General features: G+C 43.4%; 1 protein-coding gene across 1 annotated transcript in view; it reads left to right on the forward strand.

The window, feature by feature from the left end:
* The window catches only part of cfap36 (cilia and flagella associated protein 36), a 110,670-nt gene that overhangs the window by 58,441 nt on the left and 30,170 nt on the right, over positions 1-22,059 (forward strand). The window contains 1 exon segment of the mRNA XM_067989028.1: positions 13,003-13,077. Coding sequence (XP_067845129.1) covers positions 13,003-13,077 — 75 coding nt within the window.

Genomic DNA, 22,059 nt, shown 5'->3' on the forward strand with positions numbered 1-22,059 from the left:
ACAGTAGAGGACACTAAGAATATCCCAACACTGGACAAACAGGGGACTCTCGGGGGGGAGGAGCTAAATACGATTAAAATCACTCAGGAGATGGTACTCAGTAAAATAATGGGACTCAAGGCGGATAAATCCCCTGGACCTGATGGCTTCCATCCTAGGGTCTTGAGGGAAGTGGCAGTAGGGATTGTGGATGCTTTGGTGATAGTTTTCCAAAATTCCCTGGACTCAGGAGAGGTCCCGGCAGATTGGAAAACTGCTAATGTAACACCGTTATTTAAAAAGGGTAGTAGGCAGAAGGCTGGAAATTATAGGCCAGTTAGCTTAACATCTGTGGTGGGTAAAATTTTGGAGTCTATTATTAAGGAGACAGTAACGGAACATTTAGATAAGCATAATTTAATAGGACAAAGTCAGCATGGCTTTATGAAGGGGAAGTCATGTCTGACAAATTTGCTTGAGTTCTTCGAGGATATAACGTATAGGGTGGATAAAGGGGAACCAGTGGACATAGTGTATTTAGACTTCCAGAAGGCATTCGACAAGGTGCCACATAAAAGATTATTACTTAAGATAAAAAATCACGGGATTGGGGGTAATATTCTGGCATGGGTGGAGGATTGGTTATCGAACAGGAAGCAGAGAGTTGGGATAAATGGTTCATTTTCGGACTGGCAACCAGTAACCAGTGGTGTTCCACAGGGGTCGGTGCTGGGTCCCCAACTCTTTACAATCTATATTAACGATTTGGAGGAGGGGACCGAGTGCAACATATCAAAATTTGCAGATGATACAAAGATGGGAGGGAAAGTAGAGAGTGAGGAGGACATAAAAAACCTGCAAGGGGATATAGACAGGCTGGGTGAGTGGGCGGAGATTTGGCAGATGCAATATAATATTGGAAAATGTGAGGTTATGCACTTTGGCAGGAAAAATCAGAGAGCAAGTTATTTTCTTAATGGCGAGAGACTGGAAAGTACTGCAGTACAAAGGGATCTGGGGGTCCTAGTGCAAGAAAATCAAAAAGTTGGTATGCAGGTGCAGCAGGTGATCAAGAAAGCCAACGGAATGTTGGCTTTTATTGCTAGGGGGATAGAATATAAAAACAAGGAGGTATTGCTGCAGTTATATAAGGTATTGGTGAGACCGCACCTGGAATACTGCATACAGTTTTGGTCTCCATACTTAAGAAAAGACATACTTGCTCTCGAGGCAGTACAAAGAAGGTTCACTCGGTTAATCCCGGGGATGAGGGGGCGGACATATGAGGAGAGGTTGAGTAGATTGGGACTCTACTCATTGGAGTTCAGAAGAATGAGAGGCGATCTTATTGAAACATATAAGATTGTGAAGGGTCTTGATCGGGTGGATGCAGTAAGGATGTTCCCAAAGATGGGTGAAACTAGAACTAGGGGGCATAATCTTAGAATAAGGGGCCACTCTTTCAAAACTGAGATGAGGAGAAACTTCTTCACTCAGAGGGTAGTGGGTCTGTGGAATTTGCTGCCCCAGGACAGTTTCCTAGAAGTAAAGGGAATTAGGGGTTATGGGGAGCGGGCAGGAAATTGGACATGAAGCTGAGTTCGGATCGGTCAATGCCCTGTGGGTGGCGGAGAGGGCCCAGGGGCTATGTGGCCGGGTCCTGCTCCGACTTCTTGTGTTCTTTAGATTTGTGGTTGGGATCAGATCAGCCATGATCTTATTGAATGGCGGAGCAGGCTCGAGGGGCCGATTGGCCTACTCCTGCTCCAATTTCTTATGTTCTTATTTTTGGGCTCTGCTGGCAATAGATAATTGTCCCAATCAATTTGGCAAAGAACAACAAAAACATTTAACACTTGGGAGAACTTCCAAGGCATTGTACATAAGTTAGCACAAATAAGAAGATAAGAAATAGGAACAGGAGTAGGCCATACAGTCCCTTGAGCCTGCTCTGCCATTCAATAAGATCATGGCTGATCTTCAACCTCAACTCCACTTTCCCACCTGATTCCCATATCTCTTGATTCCCCTAGAGTCCAAAAATCTATCAATCTCAGCCTTGAATATACTCAATGACTGAGCATTCACAGCCCCCTGGGGTAGAGAATTCCAAAGATTCACAACCCTCTGAGTGAAGAAATTCCTCCTGTTCTCAGTCTTAAATGGCTGACCCCTTATCCTGAGACTATGCCCTCTAGTTCTAGACCCTCCAGCCAAGGGAAACAACCTCTCAGCATTTAGCCGGTCAAGCCCCCTCAGAATTTTATTTGTTTCAATGAGATCACCTCTCATTCTTCTAAACTCCAGAGAATATAGGCTCAATCTCTCCTCATAGGTCAACCCTCTAATCCCAGGAATCAATCTAGTGAATCTTCGTTGCACCGCCTCTAAGGCAAGTATATCCTTCCTTAGGTAAGGAGACCAAAACTGTACACAGTAGTCCAGGTGTGGTCTCAACAAAACGCTGTACAATTGCAGCAAGACTTCCTTACTCTTGCAATAAAGGCAAACATGCCTAATTGCTTGCTGTACCTGCATGCTAACTTTGTGTTCCTTGTACGAGGACACCCAAATCTCTCTGAACACCAACATTTAATAGTTTCTCACCATTATAAAAAAAATTCTGTTTTCCTATTCTTCCTACCTAAGGAAACTCATTTCCCCACATTATAGTCCATCTGCCACCTTCTTGCCCACTCACTTAACCTGTCTATATCCCTTTACAGACTCTGTGTCCTCCTCACAGCTTACTTTCCCACCTAGCTTTGTATCGTCAGTAAACTTGGATACGTTACACTCGGTCCCTTCATCTAAGTCATGAATATAGATTGTAATTAGCTGAGGCCCAAGCACTAATCCTTGCGGCACCCCACTAGTTACAGCCTGTTTATCCCTACTCTCTGGTTTCTGTCCGTTAACCAATCCTCTATCCCTGTTAATATGTTACCTCCAACCCCATGAGTACTTATCTTGAGTAACAACCTTTTATGTGGCACCTTATTGAATGCCTTTTGAAAATCCAAATATACTATATCCACTGGTTCCCATTTATCTACCCTGCTACTTACATCCTCAAAAAACTCTAATAATAGATTTGTCGAACACTATTTCCCTTTCATAAAACCATGTTGACTCTGCCTAATCATATTATGATTTCCTAAGTGCCCTGTTACCACTTCCTTAATGCATTCCAGTATTTTTCCGACTATTGATGTCAGGCTAACTGGCCTGTCATTTCCTGTTTTCTCTCTCTCTCCTTTCTTGAACAGCGGGGTTACATTTGCTACCTTCCAATCCACTGGGACCGTTCTAGAATCTAGGGAATTTTGGAAGATCACAACCAATGCATCCACTACCTTTGCAGCCACCTCTTTTAGAACCCTAGGATGTAGGCCATCAAATCCAGGGGATTTGTCAGCTTTTAGTCCCATTAGTTTCTCTAGTACTTTTTCTCTACTGATATTAATTACTTTAAGTTCCTCACTCTTATTAGCCCCTTGGTTCCCCACTATTTCTGGTATGCTTTTTGTGTCTTCTACTGTGAAATCAGATTCAAAACATTTGCTTAACGTCTCTGCCATTTCTTTATTCCCCATTATAATTTCTCCTGTCTCAGCCTCTAAGGAACCCATGGTTACTTTCGCTACTCTCTTCCTTTTTACATATTTGTAGAAGCTCTTACAATCTGTTTTTTATATTTCTTGCCAGTTTACTCTCATTCTATTTTCTCCCTTAGCAATTTTTTGGTCATCCTTTGCTGATTTCTAAAACTATCTCAATCCTCAGGCTTATGACTCTACTTCACAACATAATAAGCTTCTTTTAATCTAAGACTATCCTAACTTCTTTAGTTGGCCACAGATGGATCACTTTTCTTGTGGAGTTTTTACTTCACAATGATTATTCATTCCATTGAGAATTTTGAAATATTTCTTTAAATGTTTGCCATTGCTTATCTGCCGTCATACCTTTTAATCTAATTTCCCAATCTACCTTAGCCAACTCGCCCCTCATACCTATATAATTGGCATTATTTATGTTTAAGACTCTAGTTTCGGACTTATGTATGTCACTCTCAAACTCAGTGTGAAATTCACCATATTATGATCACTCTTTCCCCAGAGGATCCTTTACTATGAGATTAGTAATTAACCCTGTCTCATTACACAATACAAGATCTAAAATAGTCTGTTCCCTGGTTGGTTCCATGACGTATTCTAGGAAACTGTCTCGAAGCCAATTCCATGAACTCGTCCTCTAGACTACCTTTGCCAATTTGATTTGTCTAGTCTATATGAAGATTAAAGTCCCCCATGATTATTGCATCACCTTTGTTACAAACTCCTATTATTTAATGATTAATACTCTGTTCAATGGTATAGCTACTGTTAGGGGGCCTATAAATTACTCCCACCAGTGTTTTCTGCCCTTTTGTTATTTCTTATCTCCACCCATACTGATTCTACCTCCTGATCTTCCGAGCCAAGATCCTTTCTCACTACTGTCCTTGTGTCATCCTTTATTATCACAGCTACCCCCCCCCCCCCGCCTTTTTCCATTCTGCCTGTCTTTTTGAAACGTCAAGTACCCTAGAATATTTAGTTCCCAACCTTGGTCACCTTGCAACCACTTCTCTGAAATGGCTATTAGATCAAACTCATTTATGTCTATTTGTGCTATTAATTCATCTATCTCGTTACGAATGCTTCATACATTCAGATAAAGCGCCTTTAGTTTTAACTTTTTTTACCATTTTTCCCTGCTTTGATCTCACTCTGTCCCTTCCTGTCGTACTCTGCTTATCTTTACCCATATCGCTACACTGCTCTGTTGCCTTGACTTTTCTCTTTTTAAATTTCCAAATTTCCCCTCACCTGACCCCCCACCCGTATTAGTTTAAAGCCCTTTCTACAGCCCTAGTTATTCGATTCGCCAGGATACTGGTCCCAGCCCGGTTTAAGTAGAGCCCATCCCAACGGAACAGTTCCCTCTTTCCCCAGTACCGGTGCCAGTGTCCATAAATTGAAACCCCTGTCTCCCACACCACTCTTTGAGCCGCGCATTTAACACTCTGATCTTCTTGACCCTATACCAATTTGCGCGTGGCTCAGCTAGTAATTCAGAGATTAATACCTTTGAGGTTCTGCTTATTAATTTAGACCCTAGCTCCTCAAACTCCCTCATTCTTCTACTTAATGTCGTTGGTTCCTATGTAGACCACGACAACTGGATCCTCCCCCTCCTGCTAGAAGTTCTTTTCCAGCCACAAGATGTCCTTAACCCTGACACCTGGCAATACAGCCTTCGGGACTCCCACTCACGGCTGCAGAGAACAGTATCTATCCCGCTGACTATATTGTCCCCTACCACTACCGCATTCCATTTTGCACCCCCCACTTGAATGGCCCCCTGTATCATGGTGCTGCAGTCAGTTTGCCCATCTTCCCTGCAGTCCTTGTTCTCATCCATACAGGTAGCAAGTACCTTGTACCTGTTAGACAAGGTCAAGGGCAGAGGCTTCTTCTTCACTACATCCTGGGTCCCTGTACCTGCCTGACTCGTAGTCACATCCTCCTGTCCCTGACCTCAGACCACACCTAAACCACTACCTAACCTAAGTGGGTGTGACTGCCTCCTGGATCAAAGTGTCCAGATAACTCTACCCCTCCCTGATACATCGCAGTGTCTGCACCTCGGACTCCAGCTCAACAACTCTGAGCTGAAGTTCCTCGAGTTGCAAACACTTACTGCAGATGTGGTTGCTCGGGATCTCACTGGTCCCCACAAACTTCCACATGCTGCAGTGACGACACACCACCTGCCCTGCCATCCCAATCTAACCTTGTTTTATATATTTGGCTGGTTAAAGTTTTTATTCAATCGTTTTTTTTTAGTTTTATTAACTAATTTGTTTATCTAGTTTAAGTTATTAATTTAATAAAGTAACAGCAAGTCATAGTTTCCCAGCTTAGAGAGAGCAAAAAAAACCTGTAATACTCACCAACCAATCACCTATCCGCTGTCCTGTGAAGTCGCTCCTTGATTTTTTTTTTGTTGTCTTTGATTTCACGGCATACTCGGCCTGCTCTTTATGGGCCTGCTGCCTCTGGTCTCGAGGCCTCCTCCCCCCTGTTTATGGGCCTGGTTCCTCTAGTCTCGAGGCCTCCTCCCCCCGCTGTTTATGGGCCTGCTTCCTCTGGTCTCGAGGCTTCCTCCCCCGCCCTTTATGGGCCTGGTGCCTCCTACCCTGCTCTTTATGGGCCCGCTGCCGCTGCTCGGTCCACTGCTGGTGCCTCTCCGTGTTTCTTATGTCTATCATCTTGTTGCCCTTTCTCCATGTCTGTCCCATTTTGCCTGTGCTTTTCTGTTTTGTCTTCTGATTTTTTTTTCCCTTTTTTCTATTTTGATGTTTGTTTTGTTCTGGTTTTCTGTTTTTTATTTTTTTTAATTTCATTTGGGTGGGAGGGAATGGATGGGTGCTATCACATTTTGGGATCATTTGACCATTTTTCACAGTAAAGATTTATTACCAAAAAAAAATGACTTTAGATGTTGTGTTTTAAAGTGTGTATTCATGCACGTTTTAAAAAAGGAATCAGATGATAGGTCATCATAATGCTAATGAGCTAGCTTTGATGTTGTTTCTCATAGACTGTAAGCAAATTCACTTAGATTGCTTCAATAATCAATGGACACTTCACATCCATTATTTTGGGGAGTCACTAGTCCTAGATACTTGGCAGTAGCTTTGGCAGGTCTTCCCTTTGTCTGTGAACACAGAGATAAAATACGCAGATATCTGCAGCGAAGGAGAGGTTTTTGAATATTGAATGCTGCAAGGCAGTGGGTCAGCAAAAGACTGAAACGGTTGGAGTGTAGAAGAGAATAGTCAGAAACTGTCTTGTTTAGGTGATGTGGGGAAATATGATATGTTCTTTATTTTGTATTATTACATAAAGATAAGTTGTAGTGGTTGAATTAAAAGGAGTCTGATAGTAACTGTTACACTGTATGTCCCTGAGTTATGCTATCATACAAGTAGATATTGGGCGGCAGGAGTCCACTCCCATAAAAAATAAAACATCCAGGACACTTATGGAAGCCACTGGTGCCACTGAACCTGAGCAAGTATCTACAGCAGACCTGAATTTGTAACAATTGGTGGCAGCAGAGAGATACTGAGTTACACTGAGGCGATTTCAAAAAATTTAAAATTTAAAAGTAGAACCAATTTTTAAAAAATATTCAAATCAAAAGAAGTCAAACTTGAATTAGGATTGCTGATAGCTGAAGAAAAAGAGGAGTTTCAATTGAAGCTGGAACAATGTAGACAGGGAGAAGAGCAATGCGGAAAGGAAAAACAGCAAAAACAAGAGGAACGCAAACTGCAGGAAGATATATAATGACACAAATTCATAGCAAACAAGAGGGAGAAAAAGCATAAATCTCTGGGCCCATAATTTTATTAAATCAAACCTTTGTCTAAATTTTGAAGAGGGGGGATGATAATTTTATCTGGGTATTCAGTTGTAAGCCAGTCAATGGGCCAAAAATGAATCAGCAAGCCAACTCATTATATCACTAAGCAGAAAAGCGCTTGTGGTATTTTTTGTGTTAGTCCATACAATTGCCACGATTAAGATATTGTAAAACGTATTATCCTCAGCAATAATGATTTAATGCCTCAAGTGTACAGGCAGAAATTTAAGAAACTAAGAATGAATCCAGACCATACCTGTAGAGAAATAGTTATCTTGCTGAAACATATGTGTCTGGAAAGGGAAGATGTAACAGATCTTTGCCATTTAATGTTAAGAGAGAGGTTTGTGAAAATAGTTCCAGACGATTTAAGAATCTGGTTACATAATCTGGAGTGTAAAACTCTCAAGCAGTTAGGCACATGTGATCATTTTATGGACTTGCGAATGCAAGTAAGCCGTTAAATGGGTAGATGAGGTGCCTCACATTGTCCCACGAGCGAACTGTTCGTCGAGCCAGATGCCAAATCCATCCTGGGTGACGCCAGAGGGGGCAGCCAAGCAGAAGTCGTAATCTGAACTCAGTGAGGTCAGGTCTTTTTAATCTGTCAAGATAAGACACAAGGTAAATCAATGCTGGAGTCTTATAAATCCTGCGATGCAAACCAGGAGAACGTATGAGCTTGTAAGGTATAAGATGGTTAGTTATGTGGTGACTGCTGACATAGATAGGTTGATTCCTTACTTTTACATGGTCACAGTGAGTGGGATGCATGTGACGGGAATGCTGGTCACCTACTGCTCTTTCACAACAGTAAATGGTAGCTGGTTAAGGGCTTCGGTTATGTAAAGGGAAAAGTTGACCCACATTTGGGGATTGGTTGACAGAGTCATCTGTGGCTAGAGTTTTGCTGGAATATCTTGGGAATAAAATGGAAGACCTGGTGGTTCTTGCTGGAGAAGGAGTTTTTGCTATCATAGGCATCACAAGTAGACCTAGTTGAATAATAATGTGAATGACATGGACTGAATATATGTACAGGGACATAAATTTCTTTGTAGAGATAGGAAAGACAAACTGGAAGGGGGAGTAGCCTTTTATGTGAAAGAATATTTGATTATCTTATCCAAGTGTGGATAAGATGGAATTCCTGTTTATATTGATTAAAGATCTGAGAGGAAGGAACCTATAGAAATATTCAGCTTTTGGAAGGTAGGTTTTGAGGAGCAGAGAGGTGAAACTGGAGAATATAATTGGAAGGGAAAAGCTTGGAAGAAAACTATTTCTAAACATGAAGTGTCAGCCTAGATTATGTGCTCATGTGGAGTGGGGCTTGAACCCACAACCTTTTTGACTTTGAGGCAAGAATGCAATCACTGAACTAAGTTAACATTTTTGCTTAGCAAAACTGAATTGCAATATCTAAAGTTCACTACTTAAAAATCCAATGGCCTTCCAAGTTTGGAAAAAACTGTTCAATTACAGTTGCCCAGTCAGAACTAATTTAAGATGTGATAATTAAAAGGGTGCCTTGTATTATTGCCTTTCCTCCTCCCGTGAGAGATTTCTGTGAACCAAGGGTATTAAGGGATTTGGGGCTAAGGCGGGTATATGGAGTTAGGTCACAGATCAACCATGATCTCATTGTATGGTGGAACAGGCTCGAGGGGCTAAATGCCACTGCCACTTGATGCCTCCAGTTATGCGCCACCGTCTCTGCAAAAAAGCGAGAAGTGTGTCTGGGTGATGTGCCTGTCATGGTTGAATAGCTGCCAGCATGTGGCCTGTGAGTTGTGGGTTTCCGGTTTGCAACAGTGGTAATGTGTGAGGGTGAGAGGAAACATCTGATTGAAAGAGTTTGTTGGTAGGTGATGGGGGTGTAGTGCATGGAGTAGTGGATGCATTAGGGTTAGGCTTAGGGCAGTGGTAGGAAATGCCACTTAACAGTTGGCCTCACTCACCTTGACCACTCGTGTCAAAGCATTGAACTTCTTCCTGCATTGCATCCATGTTCATGGTGCTATGTGCCTGGCATTGACTGCGTCACCTACTGCCTCCCACTGCCTCTTGAGCATATGTCCAATGGGCCCCTTGGACCCCCCCGCTCCCCCCCCCGCCGCCGATATGTGATGTCCCTCCTTCTGTCCACCGCTTTCACCAAGGCCTCTAGTGCATCAGCAGGAAACCTTGGTGCACACTATCTCGCAGGCCTGGTACCAATTCGGACCGGCAGATTAGTGAGGTGTAGTGTGCAGATTGGAGGATGTGGAATTTAGTAGTGCGCCACCTTTATTCATTGTTTTAACATAACTCCGCAGTTTGTAAACATGGGGACAGGACCTGCATCTGTGTTTTACGTGTGCGATGTCTGATCTCTGTTCAGGCTCCGTGCGGACTCCTATCTTATTTTTTGCAAATAAGAGGTGTAGGCTGCCTGTCGGAGATACAGCCTGCCTTTGAGATTCAGGCTCCCCCTGCTGGTGGAAAGTGCGAATGTCGTGGAATTGTCGTGTCAAGGCCTGATTTCTTCGCATGCACGAGGTGCATTATCCAGTAGCACGAATGTCTCGTGCTACCTGCAACGGGTTGACCGGGGGTGGGTTAATCGCAATGCTCATGCCCGTTTTCGGGGGTTAACAAATTTAACCCCCTAGATATATACCACTAGAGAATAAGGGTAACAGAGAGAAAAGATCAGTATGGGTAACAATCGAAGTAATGCGGGCATTAGGGCAAAAAAAAATCCTAAAATATGAAGCTATAGATAGCACGGTAGACCAAGACACAAATAAAAAGATAAAGGAGATTAAAAAACTAGTCAGGAGAGACAAAACATAAAATTAGGTTTGGATAGTAGAGAATTTTGAAAGAAATGTCAAGTATTTCCTTAAACGGAAGTGCAGCAAGCATGTAAAAAAGAAAATCATGGGGCCATTGAAAGATCCCAAAGGAACATAAGAACAGGAGTAGGCATTTCATCCCGTCAGGGTAGCGTGACATAATATCAAATGATTATAAATGCACAAAATGAATTATTCTTTTCTATGTTCAAGGAGGAGACTATGGGCAGTCTCCCCAGCACTGAAGTTGGATTTCTGTGTATGTTGGGATAATGAAAAATGTATTAAAAGAAATGGAAATTTCAAATAAGGTCGTCACATGAAGGATGAGCAACTTAAAGGAAGACTGGCACCCAGGCCCGAATGGACTTTATACCAGGGAACTTGAGATATTGGCAAGGAAATTATCAAATTTCACAAGCCACTTCTTTAAGAACATAAGAAATATGAGCAGGAGTAGGCCATTTGGCCCCTCAAGCCTGCTCCACCATTCAATCAGATCATGGCTGATCTTCAACCTCAACTCCACTTTGCCGCCCAATCCCCATATTCCTTGATTCCCCTAGAGTCCAAAAATCTATCCATCTCAGCCTTGAATATATTCAATGACTCAGCATCCACAGCCGTCTGGGGTAGAGAATGCCAAAGATTCACAACCCTCTGCGTGAAGCAATTCCTCTTCATCTCTGTCTTGAATGGCTGACCCCTTAGCCAGCGACCATGCCCCCTAGTTCTAGACTCTCTGGCCAGGGGAAACAATCTCTCAGCATCTATCATTATAGGAATCATTAGAAACAGGAGTAGTGCCCGAGGATTGGAAATTAGCTAACATAACACCAATTTTTAAAAAGGGTAGAGAATTACAGCCAGTGAACCTACCATCTTGTGAGTAAAATATTAGAAGGCATCCTGAAAGAAAGGATAATGAAACACCTAGATAGGTATGGTGGGGTAAAAGGGAGTCTCGGGATATACTTATGATTAGATATAGTAACTTCAAAAATTGCACCCGTGGCCAGTTGTGTGCTAGGAACCTCACTCAACTTGCGACCCCTTTATGTACAGCATTGGAGACTGCAGTTAGTTGACTGTCTGCACTAGCAGGAACTATAACAGGGACTTGTTTTTCTTTGCCCTGACTCGAAAGCCACTGTCCTTCAGTGTGCATCCATCAGGCGTTTGGCAGAGTCGTGCTAATTGCTGTTGTCAGAGCAATGTACCATTTGGTACCATTGTGAACTTGTGTTAACATCTTTATCCCACTGCTATCCCAAGCTGCCTTTTGTCCCTCTTTTTTTTCCTGTTGTGAATTGTGGCGCGCAGTGACTCTGGTGTACCTGTCTAAAATCCCAACTCTCGCTTGGCCACCGTGAGACTGAGCACTCAGTGGAGCCTTGTGATTTTGGGAGTCCTTGAGCAAAAGGAAAAAGAAGTAATATCTTACAAAAGTATTACTGCTAATTTTTCAACAAGCTCTATTACTCACATCTTTGTGTTTGTGCACTGCATCATGCCAAAAAATGCCAAGTGCATTATAGTAGTGCAAAGTGCCTGGGCATGAAAATATTCAACTAACATTATTCTTTGCCAAAAAATTGAACTGAACCACAATTTGTGTTAGGACAAACAAGTTTTGAAAATTGGGCTCTTTTAGTTTATAATTACAGCTACATCTGCATTCTTTCATGGCATTTTGATATTTCCTTTATAACCCTTTTCCCTATTTCTTTTTACCCTTTCTATGAGGGATTCTTATGAGCAAAATTTTGTACCAATGTATAGTTGCTGACTTAAAAAAAAATGAAAGCCACATGCCAGCTTAAATTATTTTAGTATTGCTTTGCATTATAATGTGATAGAAGTAACTGTGATCATGCAGATTATTGGGATAGAAATAGATGTGTTTTACAAATTTGTTGAATAATCATTACAAGTATAACACTTTAGTACAGACCTATTAAATTACTGATGTTCTGAATAATTTATGAGTATCAAACAAGTAATTTGATGTAATGCGTGAAAAAATTTGAGATTTTAGAATTTATTGAGGTAAAATTTCACAGGTGAAAATCAAAATCTAAGTGCACTGATAGTGGGGATTGTAAATAACATCTTAATAATTGCCAATCTTCAGTAAACTTATTACTACTACAGTGAGGCTTATGACACAAGCTTTTATTTCATAATAAAAAATTGTAACTAAGGTATTGAGCAAGTGTCTACCCATCATTACCTGATCTGAGCTGAATGGTGGTCATTTGGATGAACTACAGTGGAGCTTTTAGCTCAAAAATACATTTGGGACTCTTCTTCGAGGGGAATTCTCTTAATTTGAACTAGATTTTCCTTTTTTCTTTCTCCTCCTAAAGTCTTCTCCCCCTGTTAACTTGCTTGGCCTGAAGATGATAGTTACAGAGGGGAGGCAGAAACCAGGTTGAAACAGGAGTCAAAGTTGATATTATGGGAGATGCAGCTGGACACTGAAGGTAGGTTTAGGATTAGGTTAGATAAGTTGGAGTACTGTTGACAGTGTGTGTAAGTCCCTTACTCTATTCAATGTAGCGTTTACTCCAGATCAGATGGTTGGTTTCCATTTCCTTATCTAAAATTGGAAGAAGTGTGCAGTACGTGTAAATGTTAAGGAACCTGTTGCTTTGTAGTGCAGTGAGGATGACTGTGTTTTAACATACCAAATTTTTTACAGGCTGTTCAGAAATCTTTACAAAAGAGAGCATCAGCGAGAGAAGATGCAGTTGCATCCACAAGTAACCTAGATGAGGTAGTAGATGAATTTGCGAGATTCTTAGTCTCTGTCATAAGGTAGTTAATAACTCCTGAAACTGTTTTGTTTTCTTTGAAAAATTCATACTGCTTTAACCATGAAGGTTTCTTTGGAATAACAAATGATCTATATTAAACTTCGAATCCTGGTACAGGCTTCTTGCATACATCAAAATTATAGGGCAATGCATCTAAAATCCAAATCTTTACATTGTTTTGTGTCTTCTCATTGGCTATTACAGTAGCTTGGCAGTAGATCCTATTTTCATTTTTAAGTTCTCACCCTCCATTTGATAGATTGTATATTTGTATGTGCTGCCTTTCAACCAAAAAACAAGTTTGGTATAAATTTATTTAAAAATAATCTCCACCTGTTTTGTGCTAGTGATTTTAGTGTCTTGAAAGGTACTCTTCTGTTTTCAAACCTGGAGTTTTAAATGTGCATTAGTGATATCGAGCAGAAGCTATTGCAAGAGAGATGTTTGTTTGTGGTCATATGGTTTCTTTGTCTTTCTTTCTGAAAATATGGGCCTGGAAATTCAGACGTGCCCATTTTTGACGCACAGGAGGTGAATGGTACATTCCTTGCGTCTGAATGGTGAGGCCCGAGGCTCCCCATATATTGGGCATCGGGCTTCATTATAATGGAGCAGCAAGGCGCAACAGTCTGCCAACGAAAAGTATTGAAAAATAGGGCTGCTGCTAGAGTTGGTGGGCTGGGAATCAGGGTGCCAGGGAACACTGGGCCCGGGAGCCAGGGATCGAGGTTCCGGCAGAAGGGAGATCGGGGGCTGGAAGTCAGGATCCGGGAGAGGGGGAAGGTCCCCTTGCATCCAACATATGTGGTCAGCTCCCAGCCACTCCAAGTGCTTGCTGTTCCTTGCAAACACATGGGAACAAGCTTGGAGAGATATCCTTCAAATTTTCTAATACGCAGTAACTCCTTGTAGAGCCATCTGATACTGGTCAGTGCTTTCAGGACTTTGATTTTGTGCGTATGATTATGTGCAGATGTAGTATGTTTCTATGCATAATGTAAGATCATTATCTGGCCACTTTGTTCTTTCTGTTCCTTAAATTCTTTTTATTTACATTACACTACATAGAGGTTGAATAGTAGAAACTGGTTTCAAGGTAGTAACACATTATCAAAAGACTACCACTTTCCACCCCACCCTTCCCAGAGGGGAAGTTCCTGGATTCTACACGACACTTATAATAATGGAGACGGCGAGGCGCAGCTGAACTACCACTTTTTGGCATTGCTCATTGGTGCTATGATGCACTGCTCCAATCAGATAACCATTTTGAGCTCGCTCGCGCTCTCTGTGTCTTTCCCCTTCTCTCTCGATTTCACATTCACTCTTGCGCTCTTTTCCCTTTGCTCTCTCTCGCGCTCTCTTCCCTTCCCTGTCTTTTTTTCATTTCTCATTTTCTTTGGGTTTTTTCTCTCCTTTCTTGAACTTCATTGGTCTATACGAACTAATCTTGTATATTGGATAAGTAGGAGCTAAATTCATTTTAATGTATATCACTCTTAAAAATGATCATAACTCCATATTTGAGTTTATAATTGGTGCTAATCTTGTGATTATAAGTTGTAATATTCCCCTATATTAGGAGCTCTCAGTGGATAATAGAAGTCACCTGATTCTGTAGTTTATGTAGCAGTTGTCTCTTTGAACACAATGGGGCAAATTTTGCCCAACCCGTCTGGCAGGAACAGGGCGGGTGGGGTTTTGGAAGTCGAGGATTTTGACTTACCATCCTGTTCCCACTGGAAATACGCTGTGCACCATTTTAACTGCGGAGTTCATTTAGCTGGCTGAGGCACCACCAAAGCAGGTGGGTACCTCAGGAATGCATTCATTTATTATGATGTCATTAGGACCCTGATATGATTTTAATTGGGCAGGTCATAAATCCCACCCAGCTGCCAACCTATTGAGTAAAACCTTGCGGGATAGACTTCAGGAACTGTCAGACTCACTCACTATAAGCACCACTTAACGGGGCACTCAGCTGCAGCCATTTGGTTCTACTTCTTAGAGTTTTGTGTGCTATTGTACTTTGTGAATTTCCAAAGCAATTTTCGGCTTGTGGATTGCTTTCTGTTTATTTTTTGCCTTACTTATCCTGATTAAGCTCCCGTAGCTTATCATGGGTGCTATTTTTGCTTCATTGCTTTGCATGGAAGGACAGTTGAAGAAAGAGGAGCTGCAGCAGCAGTGACAGCCTCAGCCTCAACAACCAGAACAAGCAGTAGGTGTGCCTCTTAGAAGACAGCAAATGAGAAGGGCTGGTCGCAGCCCTCAGAGTCATAGAATGATACAGCACAGAAAGCTGCCATTCAGTCCATCGTGCCTGTGAAAGAGCTATCCAATTAGTCCCACCCCCCTGCTCTTTCCCCATAGCCTTGCAAATTTTTCCCCTACAGGTATTTATCCAATTCCCTTTTGAAAGTTATTGTTGAATCTGCTTCCACCACCCTTTCAGGCAGTGCATTCCAGATCATCATAACTCGCTGTGTAAATTTTTTTTTCCTCATGTCGCCTCTCTCTTTTGCCAATTACCTTAAATCTATGTCCTCTGGTTACTGACCCTTCTGCCACTGGAAACAGTGTCTCCTTATTTACTCTATCAAAACCCTTCACCATTTTGAACACCTCTATCAAATCTTCCCCTTAACCTTCTCTGCTCTGAGGAGAACAACCCCAGCTTCTCTAGTGTCTCCATTTAACTGAAGTCTTTCATCCCTGGTACCATTCCAGTAAATCTCCTCTGCACCCTCTCTAAGGCCTTCACATCCTTCCTATATTGTGGTGCCCAGAGTTGGCCACAAAACTCTAGCTGGGGCCTAACCAGTGTTTTATGAAGGTATAGCATAACTTCCTTGCTTTTGTACTCTATGCCTCTATTTATAAAGCTAAGGATCCCGTATGCCTTTTTAACAGGCTTTTCAAATCGTCATGCCACCTTCAAAGACTTGTATACATACATCCCCAGATGTCTCTGTTCCTGCACCCCCAATAAATTGTACAATTTAGTTTATATTGCCTCTCCTCATTCTTCCTACTAAAATAAATCACTTTACACTTCTCTGCGTTAAATTTCATCTGACATGTGGCTGCCCGTTTCACCAGTCTGTCAATGTTCTCCTGAAGTCTATTATCCTCCTCGCTGTTTACCACGTTTCCGAGTTACGTGTCATCTGCCAGCATTTATTGCCCATCCCTAATTGCCCTTGAGAAGTGGTGAGCCGCCTTCTTGAACTGCTGCAGTCCGTGTGGTGAAGGTTCTCCCACAGTCCTGTTAGGAAGGGAGTTCCAGGATTTTGACCCAGCGGCAATGAAAGAACGGCGATATATTTCCAAGTCGAGATGGTGTGTGACTTGGAGAGGAACGTGCAAGTGGTGTTGTTCCCATGTGCCTGCTGCCCTTGTCCTTCTAGGTGGTAGAGGTCGCGGGTTTGGGAGGTGCTGTCGAAGAAGCTTTGGCGAGTTGCTGCAGTGCATCCTGTGGATGGTACACACTGCAGCCACGGTGCGCCGGTGGTGAAGGGAGTGAATGTTTAGGGTGGTGGATGGGGTGCCAATCAAGCGGGCTGCTTTCTCTTGGATGGTGTCGAGCTTCTTGAGAGATGTTGGAGCTACACTCATCCAGGCAAGTGGAGAGTATTCCATCACACTCCTGACTTGTGCCTTGTAGATGGTGGAAAGGCTTTGGGGAGTCAGGAGGTGAGTCACTCACCGCAGAATACCCAGCCTCTGACCTGCTCTTGTAGCCACAGTATTTATGTGGCTGGTCCAGTTAAGTTACTGGTCAATGGTGACCCCCAGGATGTTGATGGTGGGGGATTCGGCGATGATAATGCCGTTGAATGTCATGGGGAGGTGGTTAGACTCTTGTTGGAGATAGTCATTGCCTGCCACTTGTCTGGCGTGAATGTTACTTCCCACTTATCAGCCCAAGCCTGGATGTTGTCCAGGTCTTGCTTCATGCGGGCACAATCTGCTTCATTATCTGACTGGTTGCGAATGGAACTGAACACTGTGCAATCATCAGCGAACATCCCCATTTCTGACCTAATGATGGAGGGAAGGTCATTGATGAAGCAGCTGAAGATGGTTGGGCCAAGGACACTACCCTGAAGAACTCATGCAGCAATGTCCTGGGGCTGAGATGATTGGCCTCCAACAACCACTACCATCTTCCTTTGTGCTAGGTATGACTCCAGCCACCGGAGAGTTTTCCCCTGATTCCCATTGACTTCAATTTTACTAGGGCTCCTTGGTGCCACACTCGGTCAAATGCTGCCTTGATGTCAAGGGCAGTCACTCTCACCTCACCTCTGGAATTCAGCTCTTTTTTTGTCGATATTTGGACCAAGGCTGTAATGAGGTCTGGAGCCGAGTGGTCCTGGCGGAACCCAAACTGAGCGTCGGTGAGCAGGTTATTGGTGAGTAAGTGCCGCTTGATAGCACTGTCGACGACACCTTCCATCACTTTGCTGATGATTGAGAGTAGACTGATGGGGCGGTAATTGGCCGGATAGGATTTGTCCTGCTTTTTGTGGACAGGACATACCTGGGCAATTTTCCACATTGTTGGGTAGATGACAGTGTTGTAGCTGTACTGGAACAGTTTGGCTAGTGGTGCGGCTAGTTCTGGAGCACAAGTCTTCAGCACTAAAGCCGGGATGCTGTCGGGGCCCATAGCCTTTGCTGTATCCAGTGCACTCGGCCGTTTCTTGATATCACGTGGAGTGAATCAAATTGGCTGAAGACTGGCTTCTGTGATGGAGGGGATATCAGGAGGAGGCTGAGATGGATCATCCACTCGGCACTTCTGGCTGAAGACGGTTCAGCCTTGTCGTTTGCAGTGATGTGCTGGACTCTGCCATCATTGAGGATGGGGATGTTTACAGCGCCTCCTCCTCCGGTTAGTTGTTTAATTGTCCACCACCATTCACGACTGGATGTGGCAGGACTGCAGAGCTTTGATCTGATCTGTTGGTTGTGGAATCGCTTAGCTCTGTCTATAGCATGTTGCTTCCGCTGTTAGCATGCATGTAGTCCTGAGTTGTGGCTTCACCAGGTTGGCACCTCATTTTTAGGTACACCTGTGCTGCTCCTGGCATGCTCTTCTATACTCATTGAACCAGGGTTGATCCCCTGGCTTGTTGGTAATGGTATGAGGTTACAGATTGTGCTGGAATACAATTCTGCTGCTGCTGATGGCCCACAGTACCTCATTTTTGAGCTGCTCGATCTGTTCTGATTCTATCCCATTTAGCACTGTGATAGTGCCACACCACCCGTTGGATGGTGTCCTCAGTGCGAAGACGGGACTTCTTCTCCATGAGGACTGTGCGGTGGTCACTCTTGCCAATACTGTCATGGACAGATGCATCTGCGACAGGTCGATTGGTGAGGACGAGATCAAGTAGGTTTTTCCCTCGTGTTGGTTCGCTCACCACCTGCCGCAGGTCCAGTCTGGCAGCTATGTCCTTCAGGATTCGGCCAGCTCGGTCCGTAGTGGTGCTACCGAGCCACTCTTGGTGATGGACATTGAAGTCCCCCACCCAGAGTACATTCTGTGCCCTTGCTCCCCTCAGTTCTTCTCAACATGGAGGAGGACTGATTCATCAGCTGAGAGAAGGCGGTAGGTGGTAATCAGCAGGAGGTTTCGTTGCCCATGTTTGACCTGTGCCATGAGATTTCATGGGGTCCAGAATCAATGTTGAGGACTCCCAGGGCCTCTCCTTCCTGACTGTATACCTCTGGTGGGTCAGGACATACCCAGGGATGGTAATGGAAGACATTGGCTGAAAGGTATGATTCTGAGAGTATGGCTATGTCAGGCTGTTGCATGACTAGACTGTGGGACAGCTCTCCCAATTTTTGCGCAAGTCCCCAGATGTTAGTGAGGAGGACTTTGCAGGGTCGACTGGCCTTTGTCATGTCCGGTGCCTAGTGGTCCGTCCGGTTTTATTCTTATTATGACTTTAAGCGAGATTTTACAACTGAGTGGCTTGCTCGGCCATTTCAGAGGGCAATTAAGAATCAACCACATTGCTGTGCGTCTGCAGTCACATATAGGCCAGACTGGGTAAGAACGGCAGGTTTCCTTCCCTAAAGGGCATTAGTGAACCAGATGGGTTTTTATGACAATCCGGTAGTTTCATGGCCACCATTACTGATCCTAGTTTTTTTAATTCCAGATTTTTTTATTTAATTAATTGAATTTAAATTCCCCAGCTGCCGTGGCAGGATTTGAACTCATGACTCCGGATTATTAGTCCAGGCCTCTAGGTTACCAGTCCAGTAACATAACCAGTATGCTACCGTACCCCTGTAATGCCTTGTATACCCAAATCCAGGTCATTAATATATATCAAAAGGAGCAGTGGGGAACAGACCTATGGGGACACCACTCCCCACTTCTCTCCAGTCTGAAAAAACAACAGCTCATCACTACTCTCTGCTTTCTGTCCCTTAGCCAATTTCGTATCCACGTAGCCACTGCCCCTTTAATCCCATGGGCTTCAATGCACTGCATCAACCAGACTACCCTCATCAACCCTCTCTGTTACTTCATCAAAGAACTCAATCAAGTTAGGCAAACAAGATTTGCCTATAACAAATCTGTGTTGTCTTTCATTTATTAACCCATATTTTTCCAAGCGCCAACAATTAATTTTGTCCCGATTATTGTCTCTAAAAGTTTCCCCACCACCGATGTTAGGCTGACTGGCCTGTAATTGCTGGGTTTATCCCTCTCCCCTTTTTTGAACAGGAGTGTAACATTTGCAATCCTCTGGCACCATTCCCATATCTAAGGAGGATTGGAAGATTATGGCCAGAGCCTCCCCAATTTCCACCCTTACTTCCCTCAGCATCCCATCCGGACTTGGTGAGTTTTTTTACTTTGAGCGCTGCCAACCTTTTAAGTACCTCCTCTTCATCTATTTTTATCCTATCCAATTTCTCTACTACCTCCTCCTTTACTGTGATATTAGCAGCATCCTCTTTAGTGAAGACAGATGCAAAGTACTTGTTTAATACCTCAGCGATGCCCTCTGTCTCCACAACAAGATCTCCTTCTCGGCCCTATCCTTCCTTTGACTACCTTTTTACTATTTATATGTTTATAAAAGACTTTCGGGTTCCCTTTTATGTTACCCGCTCATCTATTCTCATACACTCTCTTTGCCCCTTTTATTTCCTTTTTCAGTTCTGCCCTGTACTTTTTCTATTCAGCTTGGTTCTCTACTGAATTATGAACCTGACATTTATCATAGGCCTCCTTTTTCTGTTTCGTTTTAACCTCTATAACTTTAGTCATCCAGGGAGCTCTAGCTTTGGATCCCCTTCCTTTCCCCCTGATGGGAATGTGCCTAGTTTGTACCCAAACTATTTCCTCTTTGAAGGCCTCCCATTGCTCATTTACTGTTTGACCTGCCAGTCTTTCATTCCAATCCACCTGGGCCAGATCCCTTTTCAAATCACTGAAATTAGCCCTCCTTCAGTTGAGTAGTTTCCTATTTGATTTATCCTAGTCATTCTCCATAACTACTCTAAACCTAATATTGTGATCACTGTTTCCCAAATGTCCCCCCTCTGAAACATGCTCCACTTGCCCCAGTTCATTCCCCAGAACTAGATCCAGCACTGCTTCCTTCCTCGTTGGGCTGCGAACATACTGATCAGGAAAGTTCTCTTGTACACATTTCAGGAATTCCTCCCCCTCTTTGCCCTTACATTGTTATTTTCCCAGTCTATATTAGGATAATTGAAGTCCCCCCTCATTATCACAACTCTAAAGTTCTTGCATCTTTCTGCAATTTGCCTGCAAATTTGCTCCTCTGTCCCCTTCCCACTATTTGGCGACCTATACACCCAGAAATGTAATAGCTCCTCTCTTGTTCTTTAATTCTAACCAAATAGATTCTGTCTGTGAACCGTCAAGTACATTATCCCTTTCTAGTGCTGTAACATTATCTTTGATCAATACTGCCCCCCCCCCCCCCCACTCCTTTTCTTTCCTTCCCCATCTTTCCTGAATGTGGAGATGCCGGTGATGGACTGGGGTTGACAAATGTAAGGAATCGTACACACTTGCTCACCTGACGAAAGAGAAAGCCTCCGAAAGCTTGTGATTTTCAAATAAAACAGTTGGACTATAACCTGGTGTTGTAAGATTCCTTACATCTTTCCTGAATACATTGTAGCCAGTGCCCGTTCCTCCCCTTGTTTGAGCCAGGTATTTTAACTCCTGCCACTATATCATAATCTCATGGCTGCTTGTGCCTGCAGCTCATCAACCTTATTTGCCACGCTCTGTGGATTTACACACATGTACTCCAAACCCATCTTACTTTGCCTCGCATTTCCCCCCTGTTTGATCCCTCCTATTTCGGAACTACTCTTTATTCTAATACTGTGTGTCTCTCCCAGTCCTCTATGCACCTTGTATCTCCTCTCTAATGCTTCATCCTGGTACCTCTCCCCCTGCCAAATTAGTTTAAACCTTCCCCCACAGCACTAGTTAACCTCCCTGCAAGGACATTAGTCCCAAGTTGAATCACTTTGCTGGATATGACTGAGGAATACGGCACCAGGAGGCTGTGATTCACCAGGCAGGTTGTTGCTAATCTTTGCAGCTTCCTGCAACAGTGCCCGCTTGCTCAGGTGGCTATGCTTTGCCAGTGGTTTGCAAAGTCATCACTGCCCTTAGCTTCTTTGCCTCAGGCAATCTTCCTTTAAGAGGTGCATTCCTTCTTTAAATAGGCCTTTGCGAGCCAGCTGAGAATTGCGTTATGAAAATGGGTGGGCTTCCTGACAGTCGGGTAGCAAACCCACCAATCAAATGTTAATGAGGCCCAGGAGTTAAAATACCGCTGGCCTGAATTACAAACATACAAATTAAGAGCAGCAGTAGGCCTTTCGGCCCCTTGAGCCTGCTCCGCCATTTGATA

Source organism: Heptranchias perlo, chromosome 8 (assembly GCF_035084215.1).
Source record: "Heptranchias perlo isolate sHepPer1 chromosome 8, sHepPer1.hap1, whole genome shotgun sequence".
Lineage (NCBI taxonomy): Eukaryota > Metazoa > Chordata > Chondrichthyes > Hexanchiformes > Hexanchidae > Heptranchias > Heptranchias perlo.